We start from the raw sequence: 12,065 nt of genomic DNA on the forward strand, positions 1-12,065 counted from the left end.
TTTGTGCTTCTGAGATGCTCTTATTACTTCAATAAGAGTTGTTGAGTGCTGAAAAGGAAGAGTAGCATTTTGCAAAAAGACGGAAACTTTTAAATTATTATGTGCTTTTGTTTATTATTTTTTGCTAGTTTTAGGGAAAAAAAGAAAAATATCACCTTTCTAGTTCCTTCCTGTCAACGTGAAATCAAGAACTGGAGTAGTCAGATTTGAGTGTTTTGGTGATGGTGTTAAAATCGTTGTTTCAATGGCAGATGGAAATGTTTCTGTTCTGTTGGATTCACAGCCTGAATAAATGCTTCTACATAATTAGAGTCTATAACAAACCTAAACCAGCAGAGTTTTATTCTTTGTTTTGTTGTGTTTTGCTCTATAAGAACAACTTCAAGTCTTAGGAAAGAATTTATTTTTGCCCTGTGGATGGGTTAGAAACATCTGCTTCAGGTAGTTTACAAATGTTACTTATTAAGCCATGAGCCAAAAACCCAGATAGGGAGTTCTGACTATGTGAAAACTGCACATTCCATGTTTTTATAAGTGTATATTTAGATTAATTCCATATAGCTCTTATTTGGATTTCTGGCAGCCAGGAACTTTTAAAAGACATTTGTGTTTTTAAAAGGAATGTGAAAAATTAAAATTTCTTTCCCGGTAGAAGAGTTTTTCTGTACTTTTAAGAAATCCTACTCATAGGCAGAAAGGAAAGGTTTCAAAGGAATCTCATCTCCATATGGTTTTACTCGATAATCCTTTATCCACCATCTTCAACTCATTCCTTTGCTTTCTTGCCTGTGGCTACATTTCTATCTCTGCATCAATTAGCACAGTGATTTATACAACAAGCAAGCAGTTTAGAGGTAATGGTACACAATTAACATCTCATTCCACCATAAAGGGTATGCTAAATACCCCAGTCATTGCTTTCTCTGCCTGGAATTGAAATAAGTGTTTGTCCTAATTCATATGCTATCTGATGTGAAGTGGGCCTGCTTTGTACTGCACTACACCATTAATCTAATTATAGATAGCTGCAAATGAAGTGCTGTCTGAGCTGGGAGATTGAAGAAAATAGCCTTTTGTCATTTAGCATGACTCTGTGAAGCAGGATCACACTTTACAGGGCAATACTGCAAAATGGAAATCTCAATAATATTGCTGCCTGTTGCATCTTTTCTAATTACAACAGCATTGTAAACACGACTGGGCGCTGATATAAATAGAGCTGTAGATATGCTGTCATGTGGGTTGTCGGAGAAAGTCCTCCGAGTGCTGTTGGATTAAATGATGCATCCTGATTGACAGCTACCTTGAGACTGTGCGGATGGAGTTGTCACAGCATTATGCTAACAGGCTGCTCCAGTGACTGCAGCTGTATGAGGCGCTTTCACTGCTGTCTGTTCATTTCACCTTCTTTGCCTAGGTTGTACCTCCAAGAGGACAGCCACAGGCTTGAATTCTATTTTGAATTCTTTCATGGAGGTTTTTGCTGATTTGGTTTTGTTAGTCTTGATGCTGAGGTAGAGGGGAATGGAATGTACTTTGCCTGGCTTTGAACTCTTGCTGTTTTTCCTCGTGTTAGTTAATTGTGTATCTCACAAAGAATTTAAGAAAGGAAAAAAAGGTTGGATTACATCTGTGATTCCACCTAAGTGTTTTAATTTACATTTAATATTTTTTTCTATTTTTTCTAACACATAGATGTATTTAAAAATGTGTCATTTTTGTAGCTAGTCATTTCTGTCACTTTAAAAACACGGTTTTTCTCTGTCTCAAGTTAGGTAAGTAGACTTTTAGGGCAATATTTGAGTGTTAGGTCTCAGTGCTGCACTGTGAAAGTGATGACATAGCTTAATGTTGGAGACCCTTGGGTCCAGTCCAGAAGGTGTAAAATTCTGAATAAGAAGAGATCTTCATATTTGAAGAAATGGATTTGTCACCTCAGTAAGTAAGTGAGGGCCAATGAACAGTATATGGCCAATGGTTCAGGATGCTAAGATAATTGATGAAAAATAATCCCTGTAAAGTTTCATCATTTACCCTAATTCAGTGTTGACCGAGATGGCCCCCAGTTGACATGAAAAGACATTATAGTTTATCAACTGCACACATCCTCATTGTTATTGGAAAAATGACACAGAAACGGAAACTAGAGCTATCCTACTGTAAGAGGAACGAAACTGGAGGCTCAGAAATCACAACTGGAAAAATATGTAAAGCACACTGGCAGCACTCATTTTGCAGGGAGCCCACAGACCCCTAAGTCATACAAACATGCGAGTACATGGAATGTGTAAAATCGCTGGTCAGTCTGGAGGCTTTTGAAAGAAGCACATGGATTTAAAATCCATAAGGAGCTCCATGTACCAGACTAATACAGACACTAGCAAGGTGGTGTTCTGTGTGACTGAATGGAGTGCATCCATGCTGAGCACTGCCCTACTGTCTGTAGGGGGGAGCTGTGCATGCTCATAGTACAGGTGGGTGTGGACATTTTAACTGAGTCTGATAGAAAGCATATATCACTCCCAAACCCTGACGGCTCCCTGCTTGTCCCCTACCAACCACAATGTTCTGCTCCCACCTTTATCCCTTTCATCAGGTTCCGTGTTAAGAGCTGTATTTTAGCTTTTAAAACAATTCCATTGTGTTCCTTTTCCATCTCTTGTAATTTTCTTCCTGATCCTTTCATGTCGGGAATAATTCGTTTTTCATTCTTTCTTTTGAACTTTTTGGGAGTTTACTTGTTAGACATGGTTTTACATTGCAGATACCATAAAAAGTTAATCTGCTTAGAGACTAGGCTGGGGTCATTTTACCACAATTAGGTCATGAGATAACACCTCAGCCCCTCCTGCAGTTGTCTGGATTGAGGAGTCCAGCCAGGCTAAGCCCGGAGAGCACCTGTTCTACTTACACAGTGAGGTGTGTTTTTCAGGAATTTATTAGTTTGTGGTTTGGAGAGCACTCCCTAAACCCACAGAGTGAGCTTCCCTTTACTAATAACTCACAGCTACTGAACCAACAAGCAACTTCTAATTCCTCAAGCAGACGTTTCTCATGACCTTGCAGAGTTAGAAGCTTCTGGCTTCCTATAGGATTGTGCTTCTCTGTCCTGTCAACTGGCCTTTAAAATCTGGGACTCCCACCTCTACAACATCAAGTTTGTGGTTTATCTGCTTGTAAACAATAACACCAGCTTAAAAATCACACTCTCCAGGGAAGTTTTCAGACCCATTAGGAATATTTAAATGCCAAGCATAGAACGAAACTCTGCACTTGTCATAGGGCATTTTCCTGAAATCTCTCAACTAGTTGGCTGCTCTGCCCGTGCCCCCTAAGAATTCAGAGAAAACAATAAATAGCAGTTTTGATCATAAGCTTTGAAAGCCCTGGTGTACATTCTTAAATGACTTCTTTTCTGGGGCATCAAAAAGCTTTTACGGTTCTCACCAGGCAATTCATTCTGATGGGCCCATATGCTGCACTCCACTTAGATCCCATCCTGGCAAGCGCCCCCTTGTACGCTGCTCGAGTGAGCCAAGAGGTTGTTTTAAGAAGGCGTGTTTGTATGGGCACGCTGAAGAGGTCAGGACAACATCAAAGGTAATCTTAAAAAGAGAACCTTCTTGCTGCCTCCTTTTTTTATATTCAGAAAGGTCATTTCTAAGCCAACTGTTTGCAACAAGGCCTCTCCTGAGGCATTTACCCCGTTGTTATTTTTTGCTTGTGATTACAATAAGTCGCTTATCCCCCAAACAGATTTAAGAACAATAAACAAATACAAAAGGAAAAGGAACATCTCATCAATAACAAAGACCGCATCTAAAGGCATTGAGTTTTGTGACTCTTTTACATCTCTGTCCAAGCAAAGCAGGAGTCCTACAGAGAAAGGAATCCAAAAGATATAAAAATTATAAAAATAGTAGAAGGATCAAGTTTTAGTCAGGATCATGTCATTTTGGGGGAGAACTGGAGCTTAGGACAATCTTAGCACTTTATTTATATTAAGGCTTGTTTATGGTATAGCTAAAATTAGTTTTTAAGGGTATCCACTGTGGTGAAATATGATAGATAATATTATCCTCAGTATAGAAAGATACTTTACCTGAATTTAGAGTTCACATTTTAAAGTCAAATTGTGAAGAAAAAAAAAAAATCTGTATGCTACACTTTAAACTAGACAGCTGGGCCCAGTGCCGATCAGTTACATGGAAGGAGCTGCCCAGGGTGATGCCAGCTAGGAAAGTAACTTTTTTGTTGACTCTGAAGCTTCTAGTGATGTTGAATTTTCTAAGACAGAGCACAGATACTAAAACTGTACAATTTGACACAATTCTACTCGTCTTCTCTCTCTATCCCCCCTCCAGTAGATTTAATGAAGGACTTTGAGGTACAATTCCTCGTTGATAAATAGTCCCTCTGCTCAGAATGTTTATTAGACTGACAGCAGAATGCACTCTCCTGGCTTTTTTTCCTTGCCACTTATGACTCAGATGAATTTTAATAGGAGCAAAAAGCTTTTATTTGCACTGTAATTTCACTTAAGGATCATATCTTTCAGAAACTGGCAGACACTTGTATGTCTTGATTGCAAAACACACACTCAGGAGTAAAGAAACATGCAAAAGATGTTATTATTCAACCTGTCACAGTGTCGTAAATCTGCTCTGAACTCAGGCCATCAAAGCTCTTCCTTGGCGCCCTCCCCCCACTCCTTTTTAAATAGGCCCTGTGAAGAACACACTTAGAAATTTCCACCTTCCCTGTGCCGAATTAAAAGGGGAATTCTATTTTGCTTTTGCATCCCTGCCATCTTGATGCCCACAGGAGGCTTTGAGTTACGGCAGCTTTTTTGAACAAAATGGAGCTGCCTTGCTGCTGCATCTGTCTACCCAAGGGAACTGTGATCTGGTAGGAATCCAAAAATCTTCAGGTGGTCGTTCGTCCTTCACCGACTAACACTTCCTCAAACACTTCTGTTTGGATAGAGCAAACTGAGGCTTATATGTTTATTCACAGAGATCTGGGGTTTTTCCTGCCGGGCAGAAATTCTCTGTATTAGAAATGTTCTGTTTGACCGAACTACCTTGAGTGTGCCCCTAATTGTTTGAGAGCCACCTACAAAAGTTGCAATTAAAATACTTGGTAGTGCATATTGTTTTCTTTTCATGGTTTTAAAATCTTGATATTATTGTCCCTTACTACAGAAGATTGTCTCATATTTCATCTGTATCTACCCTAACCATCTTGTTACAGAAAGACTACATAATGCTGAGCCTAAAAAGAAAAGCTAACATTTTCAATCGTGAATATAACATTTCATGTCACAGGAAGAAATATGTATTTTAAATATTATTTTGCCCAAAATGAACACTGAAACTCTTTGTCTTAACTTATTGATACATAGTGCAGCTGCTCTCTTGAGGGAAGTGGGGAGTTAGAGACAGCAGTCTGCTGCCATCTACTGGTGCATGTTCACAGAGTCACCCTTTTTCTCTGGCTGAGCCAGCTCACGGAATTTGCATTAATTGGGATAAGTTTGTAAGCGGTGAAGGGGATACAAGGAAATTTTTCTTTTCTTTATAAAGTTTTCAGATGGTTTTCTTCATATAGGATGTCGACTATCACAAATTAATTATTGGAGGAGTTTTTATTTCAAGAAATTTCTTAAATAACTGGCTCATAACATATACCAGAAACAAACTAATGTATTTTGTTTTTATGTGCAATAATTTAAAACCATAAGACTTCAAAGGTGTTTTTTAAATTTAAAAGCTAAAAACCGATTTTGAATAAATGCTACTTTTGAGGAAAAGCTCATCATTTAAAATCTTTTCTGATTTTGCCCCTTTAGTACAAGGTGCATATCTTAACCAGACTCGCTGCAGAATTGAACAAATTTATGTTGGAAAAAGTGGCTGAGGACACAAGCAGTATTCTTCGCTCCCCGATGCCTGGTGTGGTGGTGGCTGTCTCTGTCAAGCCTGGGGACATGGTAAGGAGCGCGCCTGCCTGTGGGATAGGGGCAAACCGAATGTCCTTTGCACTTCATTCTTAAGTTATACTCCCCCCACAAAACAGCAAAATAGCTCTTGTGCATTCTTTGTCCAACTGTTTCACATTTGGATTAGGTTGGTAGCAATTCTGAGTGCCTCTCCCCTCAAATGATCTGGAACTAGAACAGGAATAAGGCCGGGTTCATTCTGTTATTTGGCAAATTCAGAGTTTCAAGAAGTATGTTATAGAAAATTTCAATTTATTCTCTCTCTGTGCTTTAAGCATCCTTGAAGGACTTAAGCCAAAAAATAACCCTCCAATGGGGAACTTTTTGCATGATTTTTGGAATAAATGGGAAGGGAAGTAAGGAAAGTTAATCCTGTAATCTGTGGAGTACCAGAGCACTTCTGTAACATGATAAATAAAATTTAGGATCTCAGTTCTAAGTTTTTCATCTTTACCCTGTGACATTAAGGCACAAATCAAAGCTATGTCAATATTTCCTTACATGTTCAGTCTCAAGATAATGTTCTATGGACAGATTGGTAGGGTACATGCATTTTCTTAGAGCAGGGTTAGAAATCTCTTGATTAGCAGCAAAAGTACAAAGAAAACAAAGATCCGACCAGGAGGTTTCTAGATACTTAAGTACTTTCATTTTTATTTATGTGCCAGAAAAGAATGGTCAAGCCTGATAGTCCTTAATGAACTTATAATAATAATGTAATTCCATTTTGTATCTCACTTAAGTCACAGGAAGTTATGTATTTTCCTGTAAGGATTGCATTAAAACTGTATTTCTTTATTGACATAATTTTTTTTATGTCAATAAAAAAATTCATGTATTTCTTTTTTTATGTATTTCTTTATTGACATAAATTTTTAAAAAGTTGAGGAAAAACTCATGTAGTTGGCATTAGTTTCTAGAAAAGTATTTACAGTGAATAGTAAGAAAAATTATCAATTTCAGTTATTTAAATGATTAGCCCTGAAATTGACCTATGAATTTGAAAAACTGGTTTAACAGTTGCTTTACCTGATGATACAGAAATGGAACTACCAGCTTTTCTACAAAAGGGCAGAAGAGGCTAAAGAGCTCTGTTTGTTTCTTTTGCTTTGAAATCATTGACATTCCTGGAAGAACGCACTCATTATGATTTTCTCACACCCAAATGTCAAGGATTTGGGAGAGGCGACACATAAAAATTATATATATGTGTTGAATATGGGGAAAGTGTTTGCCTTGTATTTCTTCATTCTGAAGGACTAGCGAGGGTCCTAAGAAGATACACCTTCTTGGCTTTGATAGTAAGTTGTGTTATCAGACAGTCAGTGGAATCTTCTCGTGACTGGAAGTGTAGGTTGATAAACAATGTGAGGGGGTTAATATGTAGTTTTCATTTTCCTTCTTAAGCTTTTTCTGGAAGTTACATAAGCTGTAGACTGCCATCTTCAGCTTGTCAGTCCTAATGGTGTAGCTTTCATTTAAAAAATTCATATTTGCGCTTTAAAAAACATACGTGTTAAAGTGCAGTCTTTACTTTTGCAACACCTGAGTCAAAACCTGAGCGGAAGGAGGAAGGAGGAAGGAGGAAGGCAGCTCCTGCTGAGAGCACGCCAGGAGGGCGGGGAGGCTTCAGACTGCAGTCTTGCTCCTCCGTTAGCACCAGCTTCCCTCACTGTGGCAGCTCTTAGAGCAGAGAACAGGGAGCGTGCAGCCTTCTCGCTTCTAACAACTGCTTCCCCTAGTCCAGCTTCTCCAGATACCAGAAGGTTTAGCCTTCATACTTTCCATTTCCTGGTTAATAACTTAATGTGGGAAAGCAAGGCATTTACTAAAGCGGAACAATGTGGTATTAGTCCTTGGTTCTTTGGGGGCAGCTCAGATATTGAAAACCACCACCAGTAATTAAATGTGGGTATTCAAGAGTGATTTAATTTGAGAACCGACTGGGGCCTCTATTTTATGTATTCCTTTAAAGTCAAAGTACACGGTTGGTGGGGGTGCACCCCTAGTGAATTGGCCCCTCATCTCTATGGCCTTCACCTTACTGATAAACGCTCTTTGCACGCATGTGCCTGGCCTGGCCTGGCCTGGGAGAGCACATGCTTGGCTTTCATTCCTCTTTCCAGCTCCCAGTGCCGTTTCTGGTCCTTGCAGAACTTCCTTTTATATTCTGTACCATTGTGTTTTGATAAAACAGTGTTTTCTCTTGAGTTATTATTTGTGAAAAACGTCCCAAACTGCTAATACCTAAACCAAATGCAGAGTGAGATGTTTAATCGCTGGCTCTTTATAACAACTTCTATAGTTAAATCTGCCTCGTGTAATTAAAACACAAGAAACTTTCTTTGGACCAAAGGCACGGCCATTTTAAGAAAATAATACTTGTAACTTTTAAGTTTTGTGGTTTAAAATTATTTTAACACTGCAGGGCATATTGTGTTGTTCTTAGCAATAACATCAGCTGAGCCAAGGCTCCACTTCTGTCAGTAGGTAGAGAATGGAATCAATCACCTCTGTATTTTCAAGGAAAACAAGGACCAAAAAAGCAACTAAGGGACTATAAGTATTTATTTTTCTTTGAAATGTTATCTTTTATAGTTTGAGTTCCAGTTACCTGTAATTTTTATATTTAGCTGAAGTAAAACTTGATAAATCTTAGAATGGAGGGCCTGGCAATAATGTGTTTCACCAAAGTGTCACATAAATAATAATAACAAATCCGTTTTGTGAAATAAACAATTTTATCAGAGTAAAAACCTCAGGACACAATGCTTTGTGTGGCTGTTTAAAAGTAATAAATGCACTCAGAGCTTCGTGGGAAGGTCTCCCCTCCGTCAGCACAGAAGCTGGATTTTACTCTAAGTGCTTTTTTCAGGTTCACACAGCAAAGGTTCTTAATACCTTTTCAGTGTCTATTCATTACTATTTAACATTAAATGTAGTAAAATCGGGTTTTTTTTAATGATTGTAAAATAGCCTTTTGAACGTGTGGAGTGAGGATTCTAATTAATAAACAGTAAAGTGAATACAAACAAACAAACCAATAAGAAAGAAAGTAGAACTGAATTATGAAAGTCTAGAATCACAAATTTAATTCAGAAAACAACCAATAAAATTATATGCTTTTCTTAAATGCCTTTTTTTACATGCCTTCCGAAAATATTTTTAATGACTGAATTTCATTTTAGTTTGAAAAATACCCATTTTTATGTACATTTAACACTATCGTAAACTGGGGCCACTTCTGTAATCAAAGTGGCATCTTTATAACTTGTTTTAATTAAAATTAATTAAATTCTATCTTTTTGATATTTTTGAACAAAAATATTAAGTACATATTCTTTCAGAATAATGGCTGACTACATTTTTCCAAGATTAGACTTACAGCTACTGAATTTGTTGCACAATTTTCATTTGACTTTGAAGTATAAAATAAAGTCATGAGCACATACTTTTGTTAGTCTGATATCAGAAACAAAACAAAATAAAAATAAAAATAAGGCAACCCAATGGGATATTTTAATATTGTATTTAATTAAGATTCTTTCTAGTTATGTTTAGATTCTACAGTCATCTCAGATTTGCATCAGAAATACTCATTTAATACATCGAAAATTAAGTGAGACATGAACCAGAAGCAGGCCGTGTACCCATTTATGTTTTTCTTTCTTAATTATTACCTTGTGACATTAGTTTGTGAGAGCAGGTAAAATAATAGATTGACATTTAGTACCTGTCGCTGGCTCTTCTTGCCACGTAGTCCGTCCAGTATTGATAAGATAGACCTGAGTATTTTTGTGGGGCCAAAGTGAGAACAATCTGCTTTGTAACAGAACTGACCTTTTACAGCAGGTAATTAGGTTGTTATTCTTGTGAACAGCATCATAGGCAAAAAAGAAAAAAAAAAAGAAAAATATGCTATAAAGTGCACAAATGAAAACAAAATTTGGGCTCATTAATAGGAGTAATACCCAGATTTTGCCTTGATTTTTTTTCTCCTTGATATATATGTTCCTCAGGGGGAGGGCGCCCGAGCAGGTGCTTTGATGGCCACTGTTGAGTAGACACAGGTGCCCTGGTTCAGAGCATCTTAGTCACCCCTCCCCTTTGTCCCTAAACCACCTGTAATTGAGCTTAGAGCTGATCTTGGTGAAATCTCAAATAAACTTGGTGAGAGACCTTTATTTTTCACTTTTCGAAGAAGCAGGATTTGAAACCTCCTTTGTGCTCAGATATTCCAGATGAGAAGGGTTGGACTGGGCCATCCTGACGTGTGTGTTTGTCTGGCAATAACTTGTGCTTCAGCCCAATATCGATAACAGCATCTTTCCTTGGCAGAGGACCTGGCCTGGCTATTTGATAGATTTTCCAGTTTCTGGATACCTTGATTTACAATCATAAAGTAATTGCAATAATTAAATTTTCATATTTTATAGCAGTGGTTTTTCAAGCAATTTATTTGACAAGATGCCAATTTTTCATCTAAACCTCAGATTGTATTCCAAAGTATGTATGGATTCATGCATTCATTATTTAATGTTTTCAAACTTTAAATTATGAAATATTACAAACATACAGAAAGTTATAGAGAATAGTACAAGTATTTATTCTCCCCGATCACTTTTACCATGGTCGCTTCCCATTTTATTTAACAATACAACATTTCTTACACAGCGAATTTGCCCTGTGGCTTCTCCCCAGATTCTTGTCCTGCCTCCTTGAGAGGTAACTGCTATCCCGAACTGGGCCTTTTTATCTTTTCCAGGTAACATTTATTTTTAAACATGGGTGGTAATTTTTGTCGAAAGTAACAATTTTGGAATTTTCACAACTTAACTTAATGATAATTATCAATAGAAGATAAAATATTTTTATAGCTCAATCAATAAATTAAATATTCTAGGCACATCTTCTGCAAATTTGGCATTTGATTTTATTTTTCAAGGAAGGATCTACTTGGGATTATAGGGGTTACTATCTTTGTTTTAAGTATTTTTGAAGATAACAGTTCTCAACTTTACCAAGATTCAAAATACCTTTTCTCACCCTTTTGCGAAAGAAAAAAAAAAATTCCACTGAGTCCTTTAAAACAGCATATCTCACAGAGATACAGAATCTAGACCAATCTCTTAAAGATATTGTAAATGACATCAGTTTTCACTAGTTCTCTTTGTAACTAGAGGCTTTGGCTCCAGTTTTGAGCTAACTTAGAGGGCAGTAGGGTGTAATATTTGTCTTCATTTTAAGGAATTTTAAGAAAAACTGGACTTGTTTTATATTGGCCATAACTCTATTCTTTCCCTGATCCTCTCAGCTCCCCGCTTCGAGACCCACTGTACAATTCCAGGGGGGCAGCTGCAGGAGGGGAGCTGGGGTGAGCATGGGCAGTGGGCGGCAGTGCGGACCTGAAGTCTCCCAGAGCCAGCTGCCTTGCTTGAGTGTGTTACCTCTCCTTGCACGTGCCCTCCTGAGTGAGGCGGCTGGTGCACAGTCCCATTAAAAGAAGCCTTGGACTGGAGATAAGAGGTTTGGTGGCATTTCTGTCACCTGCCTTCTCTTTCTTTGTAATTTGATGATGGTTCGTTCCATCATTGCTTAAATACTGCACAATCTCCCAGGGTGTCTTCTCCCTCCCTCTTTGCGTGAAGATGTTGGGATGTGAATGCACATTTCTTCTTCAGGAAATATCAGGGGATATTTACCAGCCTATCTTACCGGCTCAGAAAGAGGAAGTTATTATATATCAGATTCTAGCAGTGCCTTTTAACCAAATCTGAGATGCCTTTTTTCTTATGGCCGTTAACTGCGTCTTTTTTCAGATCTAAGGGCTTTAAAATGCATTCCATTCAGGCACCTGTGTTCTAAGTAGAACAGCCTTTAAAAATGTAATTGAAGGATTTTCACTTTTGTGGAGTCGTCAGCAGGGTTGATATTGATCCATGCTTTCGGGTGGCCCAGTGCAGCAGAAGGGGAGACTGCAGAGGGCCGGTAAGCCTTCCGAGCCTTCTGTCTAATTTGGCAGAAAAATACAGAATGTAGGACAACAAAAGAAGCCTCCTTTTTC

At 38.0% G+C, this 12,065-nt stretch overlaps 1 protein-coding gene across 4 annotated transcripts in view; it reads left to right on the forward strand.

Moving 5' to 3' along the window:
• PCCA (propionyl-CoA carboxylase subunit alpha) overlaps positions 1-12,065 on the forward strand; it is a 338,552-nt gene that overhangs the window by 318,426 nt on the left and 8,061 nt on the right. For all 4 annotated transcript variants that reach the window (XM_039849219.1, XM_039849216.1, XM_039849217.1 and 1 more), the window contains one exon: positions 5,852-5,992. In XM_039849219.1, the coding sequence (XP_039705153.1) occupies positions 5,852-5,992 (141 nt within the window). The remainder of the gene's footprint in view (positions 1-5,851; positions 5,993-12,065) is intronic.

Source organism: Pteropus medius, unplaced genomic scaffold (genome assembly GCF_902729225.1).
Source record: "Pteropus medius unplaced genomic scaffold, Ma_sr-lr_union100, whole genome shotgun sequence".
Classification (NCBI taxonomy): Eukaryota; Metazoa; Chordata; class Mammalia; order Chiroptera; family Pteropodidae; genus Pteropus; species Pteropus medius.